General features: G+C 51.6%; 1 protein-coding gene across 1 annotated transcript; it reads left to right on the forward strand.

Annotated features, from left to right (window-relative positions):
- The first annotated feature begins 648 nt into the window (after positions 1 to 648).
- On the forward strand, positions 649 to 11,910 carry LOC145361305 (protein phosphatase 1 regulatory subunit 3C-B-like). Its single transcript, XM_080216957.1, has 2 exons — positions 649 to 735; positions 10,358 to 11,910. The coding sequence occupies exon 2, from the start codon at positions 10,403 to 10,405 to the stop codon at positions 11,258 to 11,260; it is 858 nt and encodes a 285-aa protein (XP_080073083.1). The 5' UTR covers positions 649 to 735; positions 10,358 to 10,402; the 3' UTR covers positions 11,261 to 11,910.
- The last annotated feature ends 7,336 nt before the right edge of the window (positions 11,911 to 19,246 follow it).

Genomic DNA, 19,246 nt, shown 5'->3' on the forward strand with positions numbered 1-19,246 from the left:
CTGGGAGAGGGTCATCCTGCCTTACCTGTGGTGGACACACATCTGGGAGAGGCGGAGGAGGGTCAGATACCTTACCTGTGGTGGACACACATCTGGGAGAGGTGGGGGAGGGTCAGATACCTTACCTGTGGTGGACACACACATCTGGGAGAGGTGGGGGAGGGTCAGATACCTTACCTGTGGTGGACACACACATCTGGGAGAGGTGGGGGAGGGTCAGATACCTTACCAGTGGTGGACACACACATCTGGAAGAGGTGGGGAGGGTTAGCCTGCCTTACCTGTGGTGGACACACAGCAAAGGCAAAACATCTGGCCAAAGATTTGCAGAGGGGAGGAAAGAAAGTGCTGGTTGGTTGGAGGGAGAGGGAGGAGGGTAGTGATTGGCCAGAAGGGGAGGGAGGGTGGTGATTGGCCATAAGGGAAGGGAGGGCAGTGATTGGCCAGAAGGGGAGGGAGGGCAGTGATTGGTCGGAATGGGGGGAGGGCAGTGATTGGCCAGAAGGGGAGGGAGGGCAGTGATTGGTCGGAATGGGGGCGGGAGGGCAGTGATTGGCCAGAAGTGGAGGGAGGGCGGTGATTGGTTGGAGGGGGCCAGGGCAGCTCCTGGCCATTGGTGCGCCGCTGGCAGCAGAGGCGGGACTGGAGAGGGGACGGGACTGGAGCTGGGGCGGCTCAGCGCAGAGAGTCCGGAGCTGCGGGAACGGAGAAAGCAGCAGAGCTGCAACTGAACAGGTAAGAGGGGCACTGGACACCGGCTGACTGCATCTGTCCAGATAGGGTTTGTATATTAAACTGTAACCTGCTGCTGCTGCTGCTTCTCAATCTGTGTGTATCACACACATATCCAGAAATATACATGTAATAGTATCTTTACAGTATGTGCGTCACCTGCTCCTGCCCAGTCTGTGTGCGAGACCTGCAGTCTCTCTGGACCAGTTTTGTTGGGGAGTGGGGTATCTGGTTTGAGGGTGGCAGGGGGTTTACCCTCCTGTCTGATTTTCCTTCTGGATCTGTGCATTCATCTTCACACTGCTGCGCCTATTGAGCCTGATGTGTATGTCTGCTCAGGACCCACTCTACTCCTCTTCCCTTCCCCTCACTCCCTCCAATCCCCCTCCATCCCACCTGCCCCTGGCTCCCCCCCCCCCAGTACTCTCTCCTACCCCCTTCCCCTCAACTGCCCTCTTTCCCTCTCACACGAGAGGAAGCCCACGCAGACACGGGGAGGACGTGCAAACTCCACACACACGCACACGCACACGCACACGCACACACACACACACACACACACACACACAGAGTGACCCAGCCTGGGTCCCTGGCACTGCGTGGCAGCAGCACTAACCACTGTTGCCATCGTGCTGCCCATGGTTCGAATCTTTCCATGTTGCCGCCTCAATCCCTCGCTCAGTCACTTTTTATTATTCGTTTGTGGGGCGTGGGTCCATGCCTCTTGTAATCTTGTAGACTTCTATCAGGTCGCCCCTCAGCCTCTGTCGTTCCACGAGGACAAATAGCAAATCTGAAACGTAGGCCGAAAATGCTGGAAACGTTGAACAGGCCGAGGTTCTGTCTGTCGGAGAGGGAACTGGAGTTAGCCTTTTAGCTCTGTGGTCCTCCTCAGAGTCGAACAAGAAGCTGGAAGTGTTTTCAGCCAGTGAGTGGGCTGTGTTCAGGCAAAGGACCAAGATAATTACAGAACAGGCCCTGCTGCCCGACTGAACTAAAACCCCCTACCCTTCCAGGGATCATATCCCTCTATTCCCATCCTCATCGTGTATTTGTCCAGACGCCTCTTAAAAGTCGCTGTTGTATCTGCTTCCACCGCCTCCCCCCGCAGTGAGTTCCAGGCACCCACCACTCGCTGTGTTTTATAAAAAGAACCTGCCTCGTACCTCCTTTAACCCTTGCCCCTCGCACCTTAAACCTGTGGCGCCCCCCCTAGTAATTAACTCTTCCACCCTGGGGAAAAGCTTCTGACTGTCCACTCTGTCAGAGAGTCCTGCAGTGCAGAAGGGGCTATTTGGCCCACCGATTTTGCACTGACTGCAATCCCAACCAGGCTCGATCCCTATAACTCCATGCGTTTACCCCAGCTAGTCTCCCTGACACTCGGGGGCAATTTACCATAGGAAGTAGTCTCACAACGCCGCCTTTATTTGGTAGGAGGAGCTTTCGGGGTGTTGTCCCTTCATCAGGTGAAGAAAGAGTTGGGTTCACCAACAGGGCGTGTGTATTTACAAGGCAATGGTTACAGATACAGACAGTGTGAGTGGAGAGGGGGTTAAGCACAGGTTAAAGAGATGTGTATTGTCTCCAGCCAGGTCAGTTAGTGAGATTTTGCAAGTCATGGGGGTCACAGATAGTGTGACATGATCCCAAGATCCCAGTTGAGGCGGAACTTGGGTATCGGTTTCTGCTCAGCGATTCTGTGTTGTCATGTGTCGTGAAGGCTGCTTTGGAGAACACTCACCCAAAGATCAGAGGCTGAATGCCCGTGACCAACAGGTGATTGTCGAGCGGTGTTCATTCATTCATTGTCTGCGTGCTCGTTCCAATGTACCATGCCTCTCAGGGCACCCTTTCCTGCAGCCTATCAGGTAGACAACGTTGGCTGAGTTGCAAGAGTATGTACCTGGTGTTCCCATGTGAGGTGATGGCATCCGTGTCGATGATCCGACACACCTTGCAGAAGTTGCTGGAGCAGGCCAACTTAACATGGCCAATCAACCTAATCTGAACATCTTTGAACTGTGGGAAGAAACCAGAGCACCAGGAGGAAATCCACATTGACACGGGGTGAACGTGCAAACTCCACGCAGACATGATCCAACCTGGGTCCCTGGCACTGTGTGGCAGCAGCACTAACCACTGTGCCACCATGCTGCCCATGGTTCGATTCTTTCCATGTTGCCTCCTGAATCCCTCATTCAGTCATTTTTTTTAAATATTGATTTGTGGGACATGGGTCCATGTCCATTATAATCTTGTAGACTTCTATTAGGTCGCCCCTCAACCTCTGTCGTTCCATAAGAACAAACCGAGTTTCTCCAATCTCTCCTCATCGCTAATGCCCTCCATACCAGGCAACATCCTGATAAATCTTTTCTGTACCCTCTCCAAAGCCTCCCCCGTCCTTCTGGTCGTGAAGCAACCAGAATTGAACACCATATTCCAAGTGCAGCCTGACTAAGGTTCTATAAAGCTGTAACAGAGTGTTGCAAAAGGAGGGTACAATGATAGTGAGAGTTGAGGGAAGGGGAAGAGTGCAGGGGAGATTTAAAAAATAGGATTAACTTTGCAAGCCTGAGGTGAGTGTCGTGGATAAGTCATAGAGAAGTGAATGGGCAAGCTTGTGTAACTGATGTCTGAAAGTGAGAGGTGGTTATGGGGGGGAAGAAAAACAAGACAGCAATAAAATGATCTGCAGAGGTTATGATCTCTGATTGTCAAACGCTGTTGAGTTTGGTGCACTGTTCAGTGCCCAATCGTAGATGAAGCCTCTGTCGTTAAGACTTGCTGGGAAATGGGCCAAGGACAGAGAGGGAGGGCAGAGTGGGGAGGCCTGTGGGAGAATTAAAATGGCGGGAGACTGGACGTCACACTTGCGGCCTGACCCGATGGGGCGAAGGAGTCTGTGATTGATCTCCCCAGTGTGGAACAGGCCCCGTTGAGAACACCAACTCCATCTACTCCCTCCTGAATCAGATGCTGTGATGGAAAGGGAGGGCTGTCCTCGCTACATCTGGCTTTCTGTGGAGAAACATTCCTTGTTTCAGTTGTATTGGGTTGATGGGAGAGTGCTTCCTCAGTCGCCCTGGGGTGACACGATGGCACAATGGTTACCATTAGATGCCAGCGTACAAATGGATGCCACCTTCCTGGGCAGCACTTCCCCAGATGTCTGCCTTTGCCCTCCATTGCCAATCCAACCCGCGGGGCATTTGACTGAGTCGAATCCAATTCATGCCTTTCTGCTCCTAAACCCTTGCCTTCTCTTCCAGAGCCATGGTCAGTCCTTTGTTTTCACCCCCGACCCCTCAATGGGTCTGCCATTTTCACAACACCTCTTCCCCCTTGCAACATTCTGGAGGGATCGTTCCCTCCAACGCCTCGGTCCGTGCCTCAGTCACCTCCCCGACACAGTGCCCCACTTCCACCCAAGTGACACAATACCTTCTCAGTTCTCCCCTCCCAATGTCCAAAGCCCCAAATGGGGTGGAACAGTGGGTTCACACTGCTGCCTCCCAGGGACCCGGGTTCGATTCCTGGCTTGTCTGTCTGGAGTCTGCACGTTCTCCCCGTGTCTGTGTGGGTTTCCTCCCACAGTCTGGGAGACGTGCTGGTTAGGGGCTAAATTCTCCCTCGGTGTCACCCGAACAGGCACCGGAGTATGGCAACTGGGGGATTTTCACAGTAACTTCATTGTGTTGTTAATGTAAGCCGACTTGTAACACTAATAAATAAACTTAAATCCCATCACAGACATCCCTTTGTATTCCCAAGTAGCCCCTTTACACTTGCTCAAAGTCTGTTACTTTTCAGACTCTCCCCTCTGCCCGAATGAAAGGTTTAGGGACCTGAGACACTGTTTCTGCCAGACCTCTCCAGTATCTACAGTGTTTGCTGAGGTGGGGAACTGCTGTCTCTTCTCATGTATGGTCCCCATCCCCCCTCTCTTCATAAATATACCCAAACCCCACCTGACCATCCCCAACCCAAAAATCCTCAAATGCGCTGTCAACCTTTCCCTATCTTTGCCAGAGCACCCCATGGGAATTCCTCTGTCCGCTGAGTGTGTACAAACCCCAAGATCATGGTCCCCAACTTCCCATTTCTGATGGTGGCCCAGTGGGTTAGCACTGCTGCCTCACAGCGCCAGGGACCCTGGGTTCAATTCCCAGCTTGGGTCACTGTCTGTGTGGAGACTGCATATTCTCCCCGTGTCTGCATGGGTTTCAACTGGGTGCTCCGGTTTCCTCCCACGGTCCAAAGATGTGTAGGTTCGGTGGATTGGCCATGCTAAATTGTCCCTTAGTGTCCAAAGATGTGCAGGTTAGGTGGATTGGCCATGCTAAATTGTCCCTTAGTGTCTAAAGATGTGCAGGTTGGGTGGATTGGCCATGCTAAATTGTCCCTTAGTGTCCCAAAGATGTGCAGGTTGGGTGGATTGGCCATGCTAAATTGCCCCTCACTGTCCAAAGATGTGAACAGGTGGATTGGCCATGCTTAATGCTTCGGGCTATTGGGATCAGGAGTGTGTCTGGGTAGGATGCTCTTTTGGAGAGTTAGTACAGATTTGATGGGCTGAAGGGCCTCCTTCGGCACTGCAGGGACTCGCTGATTCACTGCGTTCCGATTCCAGGAAGTGTGACGAGCGATTGGGCAGCAGCCCAGTGAGATTATAATCTTTTGAATCAAGCAGAGTGCGATCAAATGAAAGGATTGCATGAAGGTTGGAGGGTGGTGGGATTGGGATTGTCCCTGCAGTGAACGTGAAGCTGTTTATACCTGGGCTGCTCACTGTGGAATCAAACGAATGAATTATTGATTGAAATCAAAGAGCGGGTGTCGCTGGGGATGCAGGGGGTGAGTTTGTATCTGGGACAGAGTGCTGTGTTGGGTACATGTTGTCACCTGAACTCCCACCCCACATGTGGCCTGGATTTGAATTGTTGCTATTTTTAAAAAGGCTGTGAGGCTGGAGGGCCACGTTGTGTGTGTGTCTGTGTGTGTCTGTGTGTGTGTGTCTGTGTGTGTCTGTGTGTGTCTGTGTGTGTCTGTGTGTGTCTGTGTGTGTCTGTGTGTGTCTGTGTGTGTCTGTGTGTGTCTGTCTGTGTGTGTCTGTGTGTGTCTGTGTGTGTCTGTGTACCTCCATGGGGATATTCACCTGCTTGCTGTTTGGGGCAGGGTGGGTAGAGGTGGGTCACTGCTGCATTCGGGCAGCTGGCCAGGCACGATGTGGCCACAATCCCACTGGCACCATTCAGAGGCGGGAGTTGGCACAAGGTCTCCTGTCTGTTTGCCAGTCAGGATTGCGGACTGCATATTTCCCGGACTGCAGACATTTAGGCCAGACAGCAGATATTAAACCAGTGCATCATCCCAGGCCTGGTAAGACTGCTCTTTCCCCTCTCTCGTTTTCTCTCTCTCTCTCTCTCTTCCTTTCTCTCTCTCTACACCCTCTTTCTTTCTCCTCTATCTCTCTATACACTGTACACTCTCTCTCTGCACTCTCTTCCTTCCCCCCTTTCTCTCTCTCTCTCTGCACTCTGTTCCTTTCTCTCTCTCTCTCTGCACTCTGTTCCTTTCTCTCTCTCTCTCTTTCTGCGCTCTCTTCCTTTTTCTCTCTCTCTCTCTGCACTCTCTTCCTCTCTCTCTCTCTCTGCGCTGTGTTCCTTTTTCTCTCTCTCTGCACTCTCTTCCTCTCTCTCTCTCTCTCTCTGCGCTCTGTTCCTTTTTCTCTCTCTCTCTCTGCGCTCTGTTCCTCTCTCTCTCTCTCTGCATTCTGTTCCTTTCTCTCTCTCTCTGCATTCTGTTCCTTTCTCTCTCTCTCTGTGCACTCTGTTCCTTTCTCTCTCTCTCTCTCTCTGCATTCTGTTCCTTTCTCTCTCTCTCTCTCTGCACTCTGTTCCTCTCTCTCTCTCTCTCTGCACTCTGTTCCTTCCTCTCTCTCTCTCTCTGCACTCTGTTCCTTCCTCTCTCTCTCTCTCTCTCTGCATTCTGTTCCTTTCTCTCTCTCTCTGCACTCTGTTCCTTTCTCTCTCTCTCTGCACTCTGTTCCTTTCTCTCTCTCTCTGCACTCTGTTCCTTTCTCTCTCTCTCTGCACTCTGTTCCTTTTTCTCTCTCTCTCTGCACTCTGTTCCTTTCTCTCTCTCTCTCTCTGCACTCTGTTCCTCTCTCTCTCTCTCTCTCTGCACTCTGTTCCTCTCTCTCTCTCTCTCTGCACTCTGTTCCTTCCTCTCTCTCTCTCTCTGCACTCTGTTCCTTCCTCTCTCTCTCTCTCTCTCTCTGCATTCTGTTCCTTTCTCTCTCTCTCTGCACTCTGTTCCTTTCTCTCTCTCTCTGCACTCTGTTCCTTTTTCTCTCTCTCTCTGCACTCTGTTCCTTTCTCTCTCTCTCTCTGCACTCTGTTCCTTTCTTTCTCTCTCTCTCTCTGCACTCTGTTCCTTTCTCTCTCTCTCTCTGCACTCTGTTCCTCTCTCTCTCTCTCTCTCTGCACTCTGTTCCTTTCTCTCTCTCTCTCTCTGCACTCTGTTCCTCTCTCTCTCTCTCTCTGCACTCTGTTCCTTTCTCTCTCTCTCTCTCTCTGCACTCTGTTCCTCTCTCTCTCTCTCTCTCTCTCTGCACTCTGTTCCTTTCTCTCTCTCTCTCTCTCTGCACTCTGTTCCTCTCTCTCTCTCTCTCTCTCTCTGCACTCTGTTCCTTTCTCTCTCTCTCTCTGCACTCTGTTCCTTTCTCTCTCTCTCTCTCTCTGCATTCTGTTCCTTTCTTTCTCTCTCTCTCTCTGCATTCTGTTCCTTTCTCTCTCTCTCTCTCTGCATTCTGTTCCTTTCTCTCTCTCTCTCTCTGCACTCTGTTCCTTTCTCTCTCTCTCTCTCTGCACTCTGTTCCTTTCTCTCTCTCTCTCTCTCTCTCTCTCTCTGCACTCTGTTCCTTTCTCTCTCTCTCTCTCTGCACTCTGTTCCTTTCTCTCTCTCTCTCTCTGCACTCTGTTCCTTTCTCTCTCTCTCTCTCTCTCTCTCTGCATTCTGTTCCTCTCTCTCTCTCTCTCTCTGCACTCTGTTCCTTTCTCTCTCTCTCTCTCTCTCTCTCTGCACTCTGTTCCTTTCTCTCTCTCTCTCTCTCTCTGCACTCTGTTCCTTTCTCTCTCTCTCTCTCTCTCTCTCTGCACTCTGTTCCTCTCTCTCACACACCCTCACCTGACTTTGAAATATGAGCATTTTCCAGTCCAGCCGCTGCTCGGGACTTGGATGAATCACTGGCCCTCTTTCCTCTGTTTGGGGGGTGGGTGGGTGTCCACGCACACACACACGCACGCACACACACACACACACACACACACAGCCCCCCCCACCCCGCCCCTCCCCTCCAGGGAGCGTCAGCAGATTTGACCTTGGATTGAACCCCGGAAGCAGCACAGCACCAGGGACCTGGGTTCGATTCCCGGCTCAGGTCACTGTCTGTGTGAAAGTCTGCATGTTCTCCCCGTGTCTGCTTGGGTGTTGCCTGGGTGCTCCGGTTTGCTCCCAGAGTCTGAAAGATGTGCGGGTTAGGTGGATTGGCCAAGTTAAATTACCCCTTAGTGTCAGGGGGACGAGCTGGGGTAAATACGTGGGGTTATAGGGATAAGGCCTGGGTGGGATTGTGGCCAGTACAGACCCGATGGGCTGAATGGCCTTCTCCTGCACTGTAGGGATTGTATGAACCTTGACTCAGTCACTGACTCCCAGATGAAGGTGCAGCAATTAATCTGAACTGTTTAGCCTCAGTGCCCCAGATGTCGCTATTGGTTTGGACCACTGGGATCCAAGTGAAGATGCATTGTTTCCAGTCTGATTGATAACTCGGTCTGTGTGTTTTAAAAGTACATTTATTAGTGTCACAATTCGGCTTACATTAACACTGCAGTGAAGTTAGTGTGAAAATCCCCTGGTCACCACACTGTTCAGGGTTACACCGAGGGAGAATTTAACACCTAACCTGCACGTCTTTCAGACTGTGGGAGGAAACCGGAGCACCTGGAGGAAACCCACGCAGACATGGGGAGAACGTGCAAACTCCGCACAGACAGTGACCCAAGCCGGGAATCGAACCCAGGTCCCTGGCGCTGTGAGGCAGCAGCGCTAACCCGCTGTGCCACCACTTGATTTTGATTTGATTTATTATTGTCACATGTACTGGGATACAGTGAGAAGTATTGTTTCTTACGCACGATACAGACTAAGCATACCGTTCATAGAGAAGGAAAGGAGGGTGCAGAATGTAGTGTAACAGTCAGAGCTAGGGTGTAGAGAGAGATCAGCTGAAGGTAGGTCCACTGGGGCTTCTGCTTCTCGAGCCCAGTATCCCAGTCAGTGCAGGCAGCCTCCATCTGACCAGCCCATTGTACCACTGCTGGGATATTATTGCAGCGTATCTGAGAATCACTGGCATGGGCTAATCTTCTCCCGTTATTTTTACTCTAGATCTGTGTGCTTCTCAACATTGGGAGGGCTCCAAAAGATTCTCATTTGGGACATTTATTGACAATTTGAGAAGCCCTTGGGGACAGCAGGGTGGCACAGTGCGTTAGCACTGCTGCCTCGCAGCGCCAGGGACCCGGGTTCAATTCCCGGCCTTGGGTCACTGTCCGTGTGGATGCTGCATGTTCTCCCCATGTCTGCCTGGGTTTCTTCCGCGCGCCCTGGTTTCCTCCCACAGTCCCAAAGATGTGTAGATTCGGTGGGTAGGCCATGCCAAATTGCCCCTTAATATTGAATGATGAGCAAGTTAGATGGATTGGCCATGCTAAATTGTCCCTTAGTGTCCAAAGATGTGCAGGTTAGGTGGATTGGCCATGCTAAATTGTCCCTTAGTGTCCAAAGATGTGCAGGTTAGGTGGATTGGCCATGCTAAATTGTCCCTTAGTGTCCAAAGATGTGTTGGTTAAGGGACAATTTAGCATGGCCAATCCACCTAACCTGCACATCTTTAGACACTAAGGGGCAATTTATCATGGCCAATCCCCCGAACCTGCACATCTTTGGACACTAAGGGGCAATTTAGCATGGCCAATCCCCCTAACCTGCACATCTTTGGACACTAAGGGACAATTTAGCATGGCCAATCCCCCTAACCTGCACATCTTTGGACACTAAGGGACAATTTAGCATGGCCAATCCACCTAACCTACACATCTTTGGACACTAAGGGGCAATTTAGCATGGCCAATCCACCTAACCTACACATCTTTGGACACTAAGGGACAATTTAGCATGGCCAATCCCCCTAACCTGCACATCTTTGGACACTAAGGGGCAATTTAGCATGGCCAATCCCCCTAACCTGCACATCTTTGGACACTAAGGGGCAATTTAGCATGGCCAAATCAACTAACTTGGCCATGCTAAATTGCCCCTTAGCATCTGAAGACATACAGGTTAGATGGATTGGCCATGCTAAATTGTCCCGAGATGTGTAGGTTAGATTAACCGTGGAAAATGTGTGGGGTTAAGACGAGAGGGCCTGGCTAAGATAGTATGTCAGAGAATCGGTGCAGGTACGATGGGTCATATGGCCTCTTCTGCACTGTTGGGATTGTATGATATTTATCATTAATTCTCCCTCCCTTCCCGTCTTCCCTCCTGTCAGGATATTGCCGATAAGTGTTGGATTGACCTGTGGCCCCGTGTGGCCATGCCGGTGGACCTTGCCATGCGCCTCTGCCTCAGCCACTCGCCGCCCGTGCGCAGCTTCCTGAGCTGTCCGGAACGTCGAGCCGTCAACGTCTCCCACCTCCAGCCGCTGCGGCCCTGCCTGAATCCCAGGAGCTGTCACCTGCGGCCCTCCGGCAAGCCGCGCGTGGAGTGCGGCCTCAAGAAGAAGAAAGTGGTGTTCGCCGACGCCAAAGGCTTCTCGCTCACGGCTGTGCGGCTGTTCTCCGACTTTGAGGAAGAGTTGTCGGGCCTGCAGTTTGAGCTGTCGGACCTGGCGGACTGCGCGTCCCAGTCCGCCCACACCGAGAAGCTGACCCTGGACTTCCCCCAGCCCTTGGCGGATTACGCTAGCTTCCGGTCGCGCCTGGCCAAGAACTCGGTCTGCCTGGAGAGCTGCCTGGTGCAAGAGGCCTCCATCTCTGGCACCGTCAAGGTCAAGAACCTGGGCTACGAGAAGAAGGTGGTGGTGCGCATCACCTTCGACGGCTGGAAGAGTTACCGCGACGTGGAGTGCGCCTACTCCAACCAGGTGTACGGCTGCCCGGGTACGGACACCTTCTCCTTCCGGACGGACCTGCCCAAGCACCTCCGCGACGGGATCGAGCTGTGCATCTCCTTCCAGTGCGGCCCGCTCACCTTCTGGGACAACAACGGCGAGGCCAACTACCGGATCTCTTGCGGGAAATCCGGGAGCGGGGCGGATTCCCATTCCGACGATCCCTCCCCCTACCACTTCCAGGATGCAGAGCTGGAGCAGTTCGGCAGTCCCAGGTCGGTCAACGTCTCGTTCTCCCAGTGGCAAAGCTGGGGCAGGTTTGACGGTGACAGACATTGGTAAATTATTCCTCACCGCCTGGTGTGTGTGTATTGCTTTTAAACAGGCCGTTTTGACTGTTTTAACACGACGGTGTCCCCTGAAGCACCCACCGCTGTGCTTGCCGTCGACCGGAGGCCGACACGATACGATTTTGCCACCTTGGGAAAGCGACGCGCAGGCACTTTGCCATTTTCAAGATGGCCGCCGTCCTCCCGCTGCTTCATGTCACCTCAAAGCCAAGCGATGAAGGAGCCCGTCTGAGGAAGGAGAAGAGACTGTTTCACTCGCGGTTTGCGCACCGGAGAGAAGGGGACAATTGGAATAGACGCGATATTCCATAACAGAATCCAGACTAATTCTTCACCCCACCCCACCCCACCCCACTCCCCCACGTGTTAGCGTCACCACAAACGGAACTCGATTTGCACACGCAGGCCGCGCCGACTTATAAACGCACAAGCCGCAATCGCGCACGCGTATTTGGAATGAAATGGTGTGTGTGCGCACGCGCGCATCTGGGTGCGCGTCACGTGTGAGAATCACGTTTTTTTTTGTTGCCTTCCCGTGGCCACTTCCCAACACGCAGATCTTCACAACAGCCGGTGGCGTCTGTGACCGTCAGTCCGTGACGGGTTGTCAGCTTATTTTGGGGTTTCTCACACCACCTTCCTTCCCCCACCATTCCAGTAACCGCGGGGACCACCACTTTATCACAGGCCCCGTCCTTTTGAGAGGCCTCCATCTCTCTCTCTCTCTCTTCGTTGCCTTTGGCCCTGTCGGGTGTGTTACTTGAAAAAGGAAATTCAGGATTTTATTCCCACCACCCCATCTCTTTTTGCGTCCCTCCATGTTGGTTTTCGTTCTGACAGGGCCTTGACACCTCTGAGAAATCTTGCCCACTCCCCGTGCCAAGCACGGGCAGAGTTTTTATTGCCAGTTAGAGACGTCCTCGGGGGGGGTTTTTTTTTTGTGCCCCGGATTTGTGGGCCAGGGGAGAGTTCTGAGCTTGATTTCCCCTCTCCCCACCTCCTGCTTTAACACGCGCGTCCTCTGTTTGAGTTCTATCCCCGAGCTTTGATGGATGCTTTTGACTTGTGAATGTCTCCCCACCCCCCACCCCCCCGCTATAAAACTGGGAGAATTGATGGCAGTTGGATTGAAGTGATTATTGTAGACACGGGTCGAGTGGAGCCGCGGTTCCCATAGCGACAGGCGCACCTATGCGGCCTACCCCACACTTTTGGAGCCTGTTTCGGATGGTGGGGCTGAGTCAGTGACCGCTCTTCCTGGTATCTGTCAGCGGCTTCTTCATATTGAAGATTCTTTAGATGGGGGGTCTTTGCGATCGGTCGGTTTTAAACACGGGCGAGGGTGGCCTGTGCTACTCTCCCCCCCCCCCCCCCCCAATGACCGGAGGGGTTGTTCCATTGCCTGGACTTGTTGGTATGGCCGCTGGTTTGAGGGCGGGATTGTGGGAGAGGGGGTCTCCCGTTGGGCTGGGCTGGTCTCCTCCAGTGCGGGTTGGTGGCTCCTGCCCTCGGACTGAGTGAGTTGGAAGGGGTGGGCGGGGGGGGAAGGTGAGGTGTGAGATGTGGAGGTCGCACCGCGCTCGATTCGAGCCCCTCTCGCCGACATGTGCCTGCGTCCAGTTGTCTGGTTTCCTCGCTGGGAGGCTGCAGGCGAGTGGATTGCTGCAGTCGGAAATCAGCTGGACCTGGCCTTGATTTGATTTGGGCACTGAGGTGTAGCTGGCTCCAAGGGCACCCCTGACCCCCCCCCAGTGTCTCACGGTGAGCGACTGGGCACCTTCACAAAGAGGAGATGTGAAGACCCAGGGAGTTTGGGTGGATCGACAGCCGGCTAAACAGGATCCTTTTCATTCTTCCCCCTCTTTCTTCCTCTCTCTCTGTTTTTCTCTTTCTCTCTCCCTCCCTCCCTCTCTCTCTTTCCCTCTCTCCCTCCCTCTGTCTCTCTATCTTGTGTCGAGGATGTACGCTGTCAGTGGTTGAACTGCAAGCCTGCCAGTTTTGAGTGGAGTTGAGCTGTGAAAGTGAAGTGATTCTTATTGCCGATGAACTGTTTGTGAAAAGCACGTGTAAAAAATCGCTTTGAGAGAGAGGCAGATTGAAACAGTGCTTCCTCTGGTTAATAAACCCATACTGCTTGCATATTCTGAAGTATTCGCTACTGTTAACATCTGATGTTGGTTATTTGTGCCATTTTGTATATAAATATATAAAATAAAGTTTGTATAAAGTTGAATTCATATTTTCTTTCGTCCTATTTAAGAGTTCTGAAAATATTGACTGGGATTTGTTGGATTGAGTTATAAGGAGAGGTTGGATCGACTGGGACTTTTCTCTCTGGAGTGTAGAAAGCTGAGGGGTGATCTTATAGAGGTCGATAAAATAATGAGGGGCACAGATCAGCCAGATAGTCAATATCTTTTCCCAAAGGTAGGGGAGTCTAAAACTAGAGGGCATAGGTTTAAGGTGAGAGGGGAGAGATACAAAAGGACAATTTTTTCACATAGAGGGCCATAGAATGGAGTGCGGAAGGAGGCCATTCAGCCCATCGAGTCTGCACAGGCCACGATCCCAACCAGGCCCTACCCCCCGTGACCCCACATCCTTACCCTGCTAATCCCCCTGACACTAAGGGGCATGGCCAATCCACTTAAACCTGCGCATCTTTGGACTGTGGGAAGAAACTGGAGCACCCAGAGGAAACCCGCACAGACACAGGGAGAATAGTGGTGTGTCTGGAACAAGCTGGTAGGGACAGGTACAATTTTTGTCTTTTAAAAAGCATTTAGACAGTTACATGGGTATAGAGGGATGTGGGCCAAATGCAGGCAATTGGGACTAGCTTAGTGGCTTTAAAAAAAAGGGGTGGCATGGACAAGTTGGGCTGAAGGGCCTGTTTCCATGCTGTAAACCTCTATGATGTGATGTCTGTGTATCAAACATACAAATAAGGCCTAGGAGTAGGAGTGTGGCCTGAACTCCACTTTTCTCCCACCCCCTTGGCCATCCAGAATCTATTTGGCCCTGCCTTTATATACAAAAAAAATTCATGAACCCTGGGTCCACCCTTTCTCAGGAGTTTCATAGATTCACTTTGGGGGCCACTGACAGTGTCAGGGTTCGATTCCCGGCCTTGGGCGACTGTGTGCACATTCTCCCCGTGTCTGCGTGGGTTTCCTCCGGCTGCTCCGGTTTCCTCCCACAGTCCAAAGGCGTCCTGGAGGGGGTCTCGGTGAGACACTGTGCCGGGCTTGGTGCAGACTCGATCAACCGTAATGGCCGCCTCCTGCCCTGTCAGGATTCGATGATTAAAAACCCTCAAAGAGAAAATATTTCTCCTCATCCTGTCTCAAATGGGAGACCCCTTATTTTCCAATTGTTTCACGTTTGTTTATTAGCGTCACAAGTAGGCTTACATTAACGCTGCAATGAAGTTATTGTGAAACGCTCGGGCGCCTGTTCGGGTTACACGGAGGCGAACCCGCACGTGTGGGAGGAAACCCACGCAGACACGGGGAGAATGTGCAGACTCCGCACAGACAGTGAGCCAAGCCAAGAGGAGAAGAGGGACACTCTCTAATGATGGATTTGCCATTTGGAGCAAGCGATACACAGTAAGTGAGAACACGGTAAGTAGGGTGACACAGCAGTCAGCGCTGCTGCCTCACAGCGCCAGGGACCTGGGTTCGATGCCTGACTTGGGTCACTGGGACTCTGCACGTTCTCCCCGTGTCTGTGTGGGTTTCCTGTGGGTGCTCCCGTTTCCGCCCACAGTCCAATGATGTGCGGGTTAGGTGCATTGGCAGTGCTAATTTGCCCCTTAGTGTCAGGGGCACTAGTGAGGGTGAATGCATGGGGTGATGGGGATGGGGCCTGGATGGGATTGTGGTTAGTGCAGACTTGATGGGCCGAATGGCCTCCTTTCTGCACTGTAGGGTTCGGCAGTTGATTGATTGGAATGGTCCAGGCTATCTTTTAAGGATAGATCTGCCTCCAGTTGAATTTTGTGTGTCCTATCTCTGGTACGATGTATTTCTACATGGTGGGGGAGGGGGTTTGAATCAGAATCTTTAAAAGATTGGGAGTGGGAGTGAGTCCAAGACATTCACTTGCTCCTGTTTTCCCCACCTTTACTCGTAGAAACTAGAAGCAGGAGGAGACCATTTGGCCCTTCCAACCTGCCCCACCACTCATTTTGATCATGGCTGATCATCAGATTCAATATCCTGGTTTCCACCCCCTCTTCCCTCCCCATATCCCCTCGATCCCTTCAGCCCTGAGAGCGAAATCTCATTTCTGCTTGAACTCTCACAACGTTTGTGAGTGATATTCAGACAGGAGAGAGGCCTCTTCACCCAGAGGGCGAGTGTTTCACTGAGCACTTGAAATATCATCACATTCAAGGATATAGGACAAGTACAGGACAATGGGGTTAGCATGACTTTAATGGGAGTTATTGTCAGACTCGATGGGCCAAAGGGCCTTCCCTGCCTTGGATGAACAAGTAGTTTGTTTGTTAGTCACCAGTAAGGCTCACATGAACACTGCAATGAAGTTACTGTGAAATCCCCCTCGTCGCCACACTTGGATGCCTGTTCAGGTCAATGTACCTAACCAACGCGTCCTCCAGACTGTGGGAGGAAACCCACGCAGACACGGGGAGAATGTGCAGACTGCGCACGGGCAGCAACCTGAGCCAGAAATTGAACCTGGGTCCCTGGTGCTGTGAGGCAGCAGTGCTAACCACCGCGCTGCGCGTGGCTCTGTCCTTGTATGTATGTTGGCATAATAATGATTGAGTTGTGGAGTCTGAGGCTTCCAACAGTGCCTGCTGACTTTTCAGCGTGTAAGCTGAGACAATTTTGACAGAACGCCATGAAGTATGGTGTAACCCCTCCCGTCGGGGTCTGGGTGTTTGACTGAGAGCCAGCTCGCTTGTGCCAGGGGTCTGGCTGGGTGTGACGGGTACTCGCTGTTCCTGCATGGTGTTCACCTGGGAAACCAGAAACCAAAACCCAAGGGGAGGCGATGGCCGAATCGCCAGACTATTCATCCAGAAACTCAGCCAACGTTCTGGAGACCTGGGTTCGATTCCCACCACGGCAGATGGTGAGAATTTGAATTCAATAAAATATCTGGAATTAAGAATTTACCGATGACCCTGAAACCATTGTCGATCTGGTTCCAAGTCAGGGGAATCTCCAGGGACCAACTCAGGGACTGTTATAGAATCCTATAGTGCAAAAGGAGGCCATTCAGCCCATCAAGTCTGCACCAACCACAATCCCACCCAGGCCCTATCCCTATAACCCTATACATGTAACCTAGCTACCCCCCCGACACAAAGGAACAACTTACCATGGCCGATCCACCTAACCTGCACATCTTCGGGAGGAAACTGGAGCACCCGGAGGAAACCCACGCAGACACGAGGAGAACACGCAGACTCCGAGGGTAAGCAGCCAATGATATCACAGCTCACAAATCTGCAAGTTAAATGCACTATACTTTAAATTTTATGGCGCGTGAAATAAATGATGGAGGATATTAGAAGCTAAAAGATCAAATTTTTTAAAAAATTCAAGAATTTGCAATTTCTTATCAGAAGGGAAAGATTTGGCATTCTATAAATATAGAATTAGTTTTCCCATTCACACTGCTGCCTTCCAATGCCAGGGACCTGGGTTCAATTCTGGGTCACTGTGCGGAGTTTGCACATTCTCCCCGTGTCTGTGTGGGTTTCCTCCGGGTGCTCCGGTTTCCTTCCACAATCCAAAGATGTGCAGGTTAGATGGATTGGCCGTGTTTTGTTGACACCGGTGTCGGAGGATTAGTGAATGTGTGGGGTTGCGGGAATAAGGCTTGGATGGGATTGTGGTCAGTACAGGCTCGATGGGCTGAATGGTCTCCTACACTGTGGGATGCTATGACTGTTGGAAAAAAAAAACCCATCTGGTTCACTGATGTCTTTTTAGGGAAGGAAATCTGCCGTCCTTACCCCGGTCTGGCCTATATGTGATTCCAGAGCCACAGCAACGTGGTTGACTCTCAACTGTCCTCGGGCAACTAGGGATGGGCAATAAATGCTGACCCAGCCAGCAACACCCATGTCCCACGAATGATTAAAATAAAAGGTATTCGCATGCTTGCTTTCATCGGTCAAAACATTGAATGCAGGAGTTGGGACGTCTTGTTGAAGTTGTATGAGACATTGGTAAGGCCACAGTTGGAATACTGTGTACAGTTCTGGTCACCCCATTATAGAAAGGATACGACTAACCCAGATAGAGTGCAGAAAAGATTTACTGGGATGCTACCGGGACTTGATGGCTTGAGTTATAAGGAGAGGCTGGATAGACCAGGACTTTCTTGTGCGTAGGAGGCTGAGGAGTGATCTTATAGAGGTCTATAAAATAATCAGGGACATAGATCAGTGAGATAGACAGTATCCTTTCCCGAAAGTAGGGGAGTCTAAAACAAGAGAGCATAGGTTTATGGTGAGAGGAGGGAGATACAGAAGGGTCCAGAGGGGCAATTTTTTCACACAGAGGGTGGTGAGTGTCTGGAACAAGCTGCCAGAGGTAGAGGCGGGTACAATATTGTCTTTTAAAAAGTGTTTAGATAAGATGAGTATAGAGGGTTATGGACGATTGGGAGTAGCTTAGGGGTTTTAAAAAAGGAGGCATGGAGAAGTCGGGCCAAAGGGCCTGTTTCCATGCTGTAAACCTTTATGACTCTGTAAAAACAGCCTGGGGCCCAAATGGCTACCAGTCTGGCTAGTAACAGCGGGGGGCAGGTGGGGACAGAATTACAGTGTGACAGGAGGCGCTGGAGGGGGTTGCAGCAATGGGGAGTGCTGAACGATGGAGAGATTTGAACGTGTTGCTGAAATCCAGGGTTGAGTGTAGGACCAGGGAGATGGTGTCTGCTGTGGACCTGTCGGCAAACTGGAGTGGGTCCAGGCAATCTGGGAGGCTGCAACTGATTCACGTCATGACTAAGCTTTCAAAGCACTTCATGATGATGGATGTCAGAGCCCATCGTCAGCAAGGAACGCTGCTGGGTTTCTCCGACTACGATTGTCTTCTTAAAGCAGAGAGGAACCTCAGATGATTGGAAAGGGGGGTTGAAGATGTCTGTGAATACACCTTGCCAGCTGATCCACGCAGGATCTGAGCGCTTGTCCATGTACCCCATCCGGGCCGGTTGATTTCCAAGGGTTGACTTTTGAGAAGGCTGCTCTGACAATGAGCCCAGATACAGGTTTCCTGGAGGAAGGGCACACTCTCACTGGCCTCTTACTCAGAGCCATAACATGCATTGAGCTCATTGGGGAGGGGTGCATCGCAGCCGGCAATTTTACATGAAGCCTGTTATGTCTTGCAGATCTCGCCACAGTCAGTGGGAGTCCATGTGGCTAGCCTGGGACTCTAGCTCGGTCCGGTATGGTCTTCTAGCAGCTTTGATGGATCTCCTTGAATCGTATCTGGCTTTCTTGTAGAGGTCAGTGTCGCCTGGCCTGAATGCCTCAGACCTGGACTTCAGCAAGCAGTAGATATCAAATGTTTGAGATGTTGGTGGGCTGGGAACTGATGGAGGTCCGCGAGTGAGCAGAGATGAGGCAGGGGTTGCTGGATAAACAAGGTTCTGATTTCAGCAGGCGACGCACCAACATTGTAAGAAGTCTCACAACACCAGGTTACGATCCAACAAGATGATTTAATAGTAAACCCACGAGCTTTCGGAAACGCTGTTCCGAAAGGTGATGAAGGAACAGCATTCTGAAAGCTTCTGGGTTTACTATCAAATAAACCTGTTGGACTTTAACCTGGTGTTGTGAGACTTCTTACAGTGTTTACCCCAGTCCAACGCTGGCATCTCCACGCCGTGACACATTAACGATATCAGGGAAGTTAAAGCAAGTTTCGATAAAGATTGCACGTCAGAAGTTCAGAACCAAATCAACAGCGTGTTGATGTTG

Source organism: Carcharhinus amblyrhynchos, chromosome 34 (genome assembly GCF_965287045.1).
Source record: "Carcharhinus amblyrhynchos chromosome 34, sCarAmb.v2.hapA, whole genome shotgun sequence".
Classification (NCBI taxonomy): domain Eukaryota; kingdom Metazoa; phylum Chordata; class Chondrichthyes; order Carcharhiniformes; family Carcharhinidae; genus Carcharhinus; species Carcharhinus amblyrhynchos.

Coding starts and splice junctions, on each gene's coding strand:
- LOC145361305 (XM_080216957.1), top strand. CDS start 10,403: ATGCCGGTGGACCTTGCCATGCGCCTCTGCCTCAGCCACTCGCCGCCC.